Source organism: Olea europaea, chromosome 11 (assembly GCF_002742605.1).
Source record: "Olea europaea var. sylvestris chromosome 11, O_europaea_v1, whole genome shotgun sequence".
NCBI lineage: Eukaryota > Viridiplantae > Streptophyta > Magnoliopsida > Lamiales > Oleaceae > Olea > Olea europaea.
Window position 1 is genome coordinate 28359713 of NC_036247.1, and position 9351 is coordinate 28369063.

At 32.8% G+C, this 9351-nt stretch overlaps 1 protein-coding gene and 1 pseudogene across 3 annotated transcripts; one reads left to right on the forward strand and one right to left on the reverse strand.

Moving 5' to 3' along the window:
• Positions 1–718: 718 nt before the first annotated feature.
• Positions 719–5306, reverse strand: LOC111403958 (protein FAR-RED IMPAIRED RESPONSE 1-like). Of its 3 annotated transcripts, none has more exons than XM_023032650.1 (3): positions 5084–5306; positions 3611–3864; positions 719–2917 (listed from the first exon to the last, which is right to left on the reverse strand). In XM_023032650.1, exons 2-3 carry the CDS (start codon positions 3777–3779, stop codon positions 906–908), a joined length of 2181 nt encoding a protein of 726 aa, XP_022888418.1. In that variant the 5' UTR covers positions 3780–3864; positions 5084–5306; the 3' UTR covers positions 719–905. The 3 variants fall into 3 exon arrangements, with proteins under 3 accessions (XP_022888418.1, XP_022888419.1, XP_022888420.1); XM_023032651.1 differs by having other exon boundaries at positions 3611–3851; positions 5084–5303; XM_023032652.1 differs by lacking the exon at positions 3611–3864 and having other exon boundaries at positions 5084–5303.
• A 3494-nt stretch (positions 5307–8800) lies between these two features.
• LOC111404662 overlaps positions 8801–9351 on the forward strand; it is a 4839-nt pseudogene continuing 4288 nt past the window's right edge.

The window sequence follows — 9351 nt, forward strand, 5'->3', positions numbered from 1 at the left end:
TTCATTTCAATTCTTCCAAGCAAAATTTCCTCAGCCTTTGAAGAATGAACTCTGGTAAAAACCTTTATGCAGATTGTATCCACCAAACAGAAAAGCATGGCAAAAATAATCTTATTCTTTTCTTTACATTAATTTACGTATTAGGGAAAACGAGGATAGTCATTCATAGGAATAGAAAGAATTTAAAATTTAGGTATATTAAAGCTAACAATTGGAAAGACAATTTATCGCAAGAGTATATACCTGTTGAAACTACGGAGTCGTCTAGAAACTAGAGATTTGATGTTTTAGTTGTCCCACCTAGCAAGGTGGACAATTTCTGGTTATGACAAATTTCGTGTATGAGTGGTAAGAGTCCAATAAATCCAAATTCCTTTCTCTCACACACACCATATATTACAAAGTGCCCTGCAACAGACCTGGTCAATTCCAGGTACACAATCTCTAGCATCACTTCTAGCATTACAATTGTGCTACAAACCTGCTGGCAATGCAGTGGTAAATGTGTACTGAGTAGCATGAAAAAGCCATCATATGACATTGTTTTGCTCACTCAGTTAAGAAAAAGCAAGATACTTGGAATCAACTCCCGTACACAATTCTCGTGGAGATTACGTTAATAACATGAAGATAAAACCTTAGCACATATTGATGTTCCAGAAAATTCATCCCAACATTATACTATCTTGCTAACAAAATCTTCATTCAAATTGTGCTCTGACTGAGGATAAAATAACACATTATGACATAACAATATCATTTGCAAGATTTCTCAGATCATTACACAAGCTGTGAATTGCAATAGTAAACTAAGCAAGGGATGCCCATCCAATATCATTGTGACATAACAATATCATTTCACAATATTTTGCAAAACCATACACTGGGGCTAACTAAACAGTATACTACAAAAGGGCATTGCTTCCACTACTCGACTTTGTCATCACAAGCTCTTTAGATTGAAATTCTATCCAGTCCATTATCATACGGGTCCGCCCTTCATCATCTGCAGCAAGGTCCGCCACCCTAGCGAATGCCTCACACATATTGTCGTATCTCAATTGTTCAGGAGTACTAACCAACCCATCGTAATTAACTGCGACCCTTGTGTGTGCTCTACTAATATCTCTCCTCCATCTTCGCAATATATACCTTTCCGGCAATGATGTCACGTCGTTACGGATCAAGACTGCAATTGCATGCCTACAAATTATTCCTCGAAACTCGAATAAGTGACAACTGCAAATAATTTCACATTTTTCTTTCTGAAATGAGACAAAAAATGTTTTTTTCTTCCGTCGCTCGTCATGCATGACATCCTCCCGTACCTCGTATGTCGTCCCAAAACATCCCTCCGAAACAGATATGAGGTCACAATAAATCTTCCCTGTAAACTCATCTTGAACTTCCCTAAATTTTGAAATGGTGTAAACTGATTGAAATTGCTTCTCCATTTCATACTTTGTTGCACATGGTACCATTTGCAAGAATGACTTGAAATCGGCCTGAAACTCCTTTTCAACCTTATTCCTTAGTGCTCGTTCATATTGTTCGACAAATTGTTTCAATGAGGTCTTTGGATGCACATACCCATGAAAAAATGCATTCATACTCTCATTTCGTTGAGTTGTTGACATCCCAGCCCAAAAAGTAGTTTTCAAAAAGCAAGGAACCCAACAATCTCTGTTCTCATACAATCCTGATAACCAATCATTATTATGCAAGTCATACGTATTGATCATTGATCTCCAACCTTCTTCATATTCTTCAACCATCTGTGAATCATATACTAATCCGTGTATAGCCGAAAATATCGAACCCTTATCAACGTGATAGCCAAACTTTTCAGGTAACTTCTTCATAATGTGCCACAAACACCATCTATGCTTTGTATTTGGAAAAACAATCTGAATTGCATTTTGGATGGCACTGTCTTGATCGGTAATTATTCCATATGGAGCTTGACCATTCATGCACTGAAGCCATGTCCTAAATAGCCACACAAAAGTATCTGTGTCCTCATTGGATACCAAACCACAACCAAGCAGTATTGATTGTCCATGATGATTCACGCCAACAAAAGGGACGAAAGGTATGTCGTACTTATTAATGAGGTAAGTGGTATCAAAGGTGACAACATCGCCAAACTCCTTGTATGCTTGCCTACACCTATTATCTGCCCAAAATATATTCTTCAGCCGCAACTCGTCGTCAAAATCCATACTAAAGTAAAATCCCAAGCACCTTGCTTGCATCTTTGAAAAATAGGATTGTATTGCTGCAATATCTCCTTCTCCAAGTTTTAATCGTCTCGTTTGCTCAATATTGTTTCGACAATCCCTTTTCATACAAGTTATATTCTCATGTCCATCTGCTTCAACAACTGTGGAGTTATAACTTTTGTGCAACGAAGTTCCTGTCATATCATTCACTTCAATTTTCTGTTTCACATGTGCACTCAAATCTCGGTTACATCGATACAGCCTTGACTTCGAAGGACTTGTTTTATGATTGTGATCGAGATGGACTGTGTTAATTCTCCAAGTTCCATGATTAATTGAAGATGCAGAGATCCTGGCTTTACAATCTGTCTGAATTGTTGGTTGCGGTTTCAAAGAACGACCTGTATTACTACTTCTTCGACCTTCATGACTACATGTGAACGTCACATATCTTAGAGTACCATCATCCCCCCTTTTCGAATTCCTTTTCTTAACTGGAAAACCTACATCATAAGCATATCTTTTGTAGAATTCAAACATTTCTTTTTCATCCATGAACATCATACCCACCTTAGGCACAATCGCACCATCTCCTCCCGACATTTCATCTTCCACTATGTTCATATCATTCGTAACGTTCTCAGTATTGGATTCCACCAACAACTCATCATGCACGTCTTCTATAATTTCTTTTGCTACAATAGAATAAGCGACAAAGTTAGCAAAACATAAGCCAATTACACTATAATAACTAAATCAAAAAGTAATTTCAAATTGATACAAACAATCATTTCAATATAGCATGATAGCTCTTATTATGTAGTTGTATAAGCAACAATGAAGGAAGGACTACACTAACAAAATAACAAGGGCTAAAATTTCAATAGACACTATTTTTTAGATTTTAGGTATGCACTTTCTAGTTTCTTTTACATCATTTCAATATATCTTAATTCTCTGATCAATGACACCTAAGAATTATATTTTATGTTTCAAGGTAAGGTGATACTCTTAACAAATCCTAACAAACCCCAGACCATGTTAAAATTATACCACTAAATCTCCAATCCACTATTAGTTGCTTCACTATACATTTGGTGGTTGACATCTCTTTTAATCCGTCAATAAGAGAAGTAAATTGTTTTATGAAGGAATGAGTATCTCGACATTATTTTCATTATAGCAAGTCCCAAACCTAAGTTAATGATAAAATGTTGCCATAAGTTGACGGCTAGTGTAAAACTTGAATCCTAATATGCATGTCCTTGAGGTGTCTTCTAGTGGCAAAGGATTTAGTAGATCTTCATTGAAAACTCAAATCTTGCAAAGCAACAGATATTGAAAAATTAAAAGGGGACAATACTAAAGAAACGAGAAGAGTGGCTCACATGGGTTAGCTGATGGTGGAGAAGATGGTCGGGAGGTAGCTGCTGGAGTTGTCGACGATTTTTGACCGCAATCATCAGAACTGACAATTTTCGCAGTTGGGATAGAATTTTGCGGGTTATCCAATTTAGGGGAAAAGAGTGTGCTTGCAGTTAAATTTGATTTCATCATTCCCTCGTTTTTTTTTTTTTTTTTGGTTAAATAATTGCAACGTCACCAATTTTAAATTTCCCTGTAAACGACCTGGCAAAAGGACCTGAACAAGAAGTTTGATAGTTAGCATTAAAGGCATTGTCTGAACTAGCAAGGAGATCAAGTGCAGCCAAATCAAGTTTCTTATTCTCTTAAATACTTGCATCTACATAGTCCAGTTAGACATGCTTTTCTTGTTCATATTTCATGCCATGAAACCACAATGTTGTAATTTTATTCCATATGAAAATGCCAAAAACAAACATAAAACAAAATATGTAGCAGAGAACATAAGGATAGCTCCCAATAAAAGTATAATCAATGGATATCTGTCCACTACTTTTCAATAATCAATGGATATCTGTCCACTACTTTTCATGAACTAACAGTTCTTAGTAGTAACTAATTAAGCCAACTGAAGAACATTCAAATAAGGCTAATTTTTGAAGCAAAAGCAAACTGCAAGTCCACTAAGTTGAAACAACTTAATCAAACAAGGCACATCTTCTATGAAAAGTTTGAACAACTTCTATTTTTGTTGAAGTATTGTGGCTAGCACTTTCAAGAGAGTAATAAATTTAGCACATCCCTCAGAACTCATTTCTCTTCAAAGAATATCAGTCTACTTTTAACGTTAAAACTTCATAAATATTCATCATAGGGATGCAGGACGTTCTTCAAAACAGCAGCATAAATTATTACAACCAAAATAAATAAAAAACAAATCTTTAATCTTCAAAGAGATGAGCATTATGTATTACAAATCAAACAATTTTTTGGGAATGAAATGATGGAAATAATATAATGATTTTCATTCTTCAGCGGAAAAAAATTCAAAATACAGATAATATCCCTCAGAACAATATTTTCATCAAACTCAATCAGGCCACTACTTTTATTTCAATCTTACGTTCTTCACTGGGATAGTTTGGGAAAAAATAATGGGAAAAAAATAACAATACACACACACACACACACACACACTATAATAATTTCTATATCTCATCTTCTTTGTTTCTAAAAGACACATCTTGCAAAGTTTGAACATCAAGAGAGAGTAATCAGACATTAATGCAAGAGGTTCAATTAAAAAAATAATTTGAAATAATAAAATTTCAAATTACAAATAATATCCCTCAGAATAATAATTTCATCAATTAGATCAGGCCACTACTTTTATTTCAATCTTACGTTCTTCACAGGGATGGTTGAAAAAAAAATAATAATAATAACAATTATACAAAAGCAATATCAAAATAAATTCACAATAATACTTTCAATACCTTAGTTACAATTCTTTGCTTCGAAAATAAAAACAGACTATAACCTCGAATTGAAACGACGCCGTTCGATTCGTTAGGCACATTTAATTCTTAGTAAATATTGGGGACGGGGTAGGAGAGGAGGAGAAGAGTGGAATTTGCGGCGGCGAAATAATTTTTTTAGGGTTTTTATGTAAGCCAGAGAGTGAGAAGAGGAACGCCTCTGTTTGGATACATGGGATAGTTTTACTCCAGGAAGGGATAAATTTATGAAATGTGCCACAGCAATTTGTACAACTCTTTCACATGTACAGGTGGAACTCATGATTAAAATAATCGCGAATTTCACACATGTAACAGGGCTGTAATTTTTACAAAATTGAGCTATACTACCATAAGGGAGGATGACGGAAGCCTTGACCTACTCTCACATTTGGGGGCGGTCCCACTTTTTCATCCTAATTGTTTATTCACGCGGGATCTCATGATTGTGAGGGAGTATCAAAGCCTCTGTTAAAAAAATTTCTGACAGAGAGGCTTTTCTCATTTCTACAGCACCCAAGTATCTTTATTGTGAAGTTATCCCCTAATTTTTCTACTATTAAAGAATGAGTGGTTAGTGATACCATGATTTTTATTTATTACACCCTATTTTAAAACTCAATTTTTTCATTATATCAATTATTTCTCTCATTTTTTCCGTCGAATTTTGACCTTTAACTGTCTATTAATTAATATGTATTGTCCTTAATGATAATTTATATAAAAATATATTGATTTCATGCTTTGAAATGGGGAAAAATATTTTTCGCACTTTTTTATTACTTCAAAGAAATGATGAAAAAATAAATTAATTTACATCACTTCAACAGACTTTTTGAACATAAAACTATTATCAAATAAAAAAATTGATAACTAATGAAAATTTTGAGGATAAGAATAATATAAAAAATCATTAGGAACATAAATGCAACGAATATAGATTAAAAACCATAAGTACAATTAAAATGTAGTACAAAAAATAAAAATTGTGATGTAAATATAACCACCCTTAAAAAATTCCTAATGTCGAGTTTCGAAGGAGGGATGTCGAAAGGGAGATAAATGCAACTACTGATTTTTAGTTACGGAAAAATAGATTTTCATTACACTGTGAAACGCTCGAATGAGGTGTATTCAATTGGAACTTTTATAAACCTTTTGGAATTTAAAAAGTTTAGGGTCTTTAACGTAGACTTTTTGAAATTCTCTAAAATGATTTGGTTAATCAATCGAGACTTTTATAAATCTTTAAAAGGTCTTTAAAGATTACGATGTGTTCAACTAAAACTTTTTAAAAATCCTTATAAGTTTTGGGGTATTCAAATTATTAATGACTTTTAAAGCCTCTAGTGTACTAGCTTTTAAGTAGAAAAACCAAAATAAGATCTCAAAATTTGTCTTTCATTCATCCCTAAATTTTGGGGGATTTTCACAAAAAATAATAACAACAACAACAATAATAATATGTATTTTTGTTTTTTTCAATAATTCTCTTCCTTTTTCTATTATACGGATGTTAGAGTTATGATTAAAAAATATTTTTTTACTATTTATATTTGTTTCTATTTTTCTTTTCTCTTTCTTTTATTTTTTATCTATATTTTTTATGAAAAATTAAATTATAACTAAAGAATCTTATAATTTTTTTTCTTTTTCCGTCATTTTTTAAGAAAAATATCTATTTGTAAAAATTATAATATTTTATATAAAAAGATTAATTTATAATTAAATTTAAACATATTGATTTCTTGTTTAAGGTATGTCGTAATAATAATACTAAATATTGAAGAAAATTATAAAGAATGATGTGTGTGTGTATTGGATTGTTGGCAGAAAAAATTAAAGTTAACCAACAAAATATTGACACCTGGCATCTTGTAAAAAATTTGGCAAAATCCCTCCATACCTCTAGCATTCTCTCTCTCTCTCACACACACACACACACACAAATATATATATATATATAGAGGTGAAACGGAATTGTATGAACCACCACATCATATATGAAAATTTTACACGATTGTTCTAAATCCATGTGAATTTTATTTTAAATAAGTCTTCAAAAAAAAAAAATTTAATTCTACAAAAATCTATAAAAGTTTTCAATTAAAAGTTTATAGAAAACTATATATATATGGAGAGGTGAAATGGAATAGTAAGAACCACCACATCGTATATGAAAATTTCATACGATTGATCTAAATCCATGTGAATTTTATTTTAAATAAGTCTTCAAAAAAAAAATTTAAATTCTACAAAAATCTATAAAAGTTTTCAATTAAAAGTTTATAGAAAACTATATATATATGGAGAGGTGAAATGGAATAGTAAGAACCACCACATCGTATATGAAAATTTCATACGATTGATCTAAATCCATGTGAATTTTATTTTAAATAAGTCTTTAAAAGAAAATTTTAAATTCTACAAAAATCTATAAAAGTTTTCAATTAAAAGTTTATAGAAAACTACGAAAGACTTTCATTAATTTATACAAATTAATAAAAAGTTCACGAAATCCACAGACGTGTCACTTGAAAAAAAAAAAGTTGTTTAAAAGTTTTCAAAAATCACAATTGTTTCACAGTGGATGAACGTATTGGCGGTAGTTTACTTGACAATCACTATGGCAAATGGAGTAAGAGTTTGGACAGGGAAAATCCATTGTAGAGTGGTGTGTGATGTGTGTGGGGATTCATCTATTGGCCCTGAAGATCATGCTTTATAAAACAATTTACTTCTACCAGTTTTATTCAATTTTGATTCTTGGAATTGGTAGTTTTGATCAATTTGATGTTAAGGAAGCGTTTGAGAGTCATTTTTATGTAAAAATACATTTTAAAATAATAACTCGATGGGAAGTGTGTGGTTGAAAAATAAGGAAAATTTTTTTATTTACGTGTAATATTATTTTTAATGAAGAATGTGTGATTAAAAAGAAGAGAGAGAAAAATACATTTTAAAAAAAATGGTTACCAAACAGGGGTTTAAATGCAGAAGGGTTTTAAGTTTGTTGCTCGATGATTCCCCGTTTTGACTTGATTTAGTTGATCCTGTTAATTAGTATTTGACTAACCGCCTTTGTTGATGTGGGAAATTGATGGACTTCTAGGCTTCTAGTTAGCTACTATATATTTAACTGTGAGGGTGTTTGGGAGATATTTTTATGTAAAAGTGCATTTTTGAATAGTAAATTGATGGGAAATGTATGGTTGAAAAATAAGAAAACGTTTTTTATTTACATATAATATTATTTTAATAAAGAATATGTGGTTGAAAAGAAGAGAGAGAAAAATACATTTTGAGAAAAATGGGTACCAAACGGGGCCTGTATATGCTTGAATATCAAGCTGCTAGACAAGACTCGGTTAGTGAGCTCATCTACGCGCATGAGGGATAATTGATCCTGCTCCAACAATCAACATGAATAAAGGATTAAATTTAAACATAATTTTAAATGAAGGGTGTATAGATACAACCTGAATAAAAAACCATTACAAGAAAAAGTGAGTCAACATTCGGGTACAAGAAAATAAGAAACTATCAATGCCGCTCTCGTCTTGCCCCATGAGACAATTTTGATTGGTCTTGAACAAAGGATTATCCTAGACCTACACATGTATTGATAGTGATTTTCAAATTTCGTTGAACACAATGAGAGAGGATAGGTAGAATGCTATACAACATGGTGAAAATATGGAATTTTTTCTTAGTGTTGTTTTTCACTTACTTGGGCGTGAGATGGCTAAGTGTTCATATAAGGCAAGTGGAAGTGCCACATAGAGTGTAATGTCCACTATTACATTTCTGAAAATCCAGATCAACTATACTAAATTAGGTAGACCTACATGGGACTGCTTGTCAACAGCTAAGGTTGAAGTCTGACAAAATGCACAAGGAGTCGCTTCTTCGAACTTGAATTGGCATTTATGCTCTCCTCGACAATTTTTTTTTTATTTTTTTATATCCAGGTATCTCAACTTACACCAGACTAAATCTTGGACCCCCCAAGACCCATGCCCTTAGAACCTTGGAGAGGGTAAATCTTGGGTTATACCTCAACTGGATCACAGGTTCCCCCCATTGCCTGTACACTTCTGCACACAAGAGACCCTTCTCCACAGTGATTGCTCCATAACAAATTTTTTGGCTGCAGGTTCCCATCAGAAATCGAACTCTCCACCCTGCTGCTGGAAGCAAGACAATGTTGATTGATCCACCGATTGAGCTGTGCCTTGAGGGGCCTC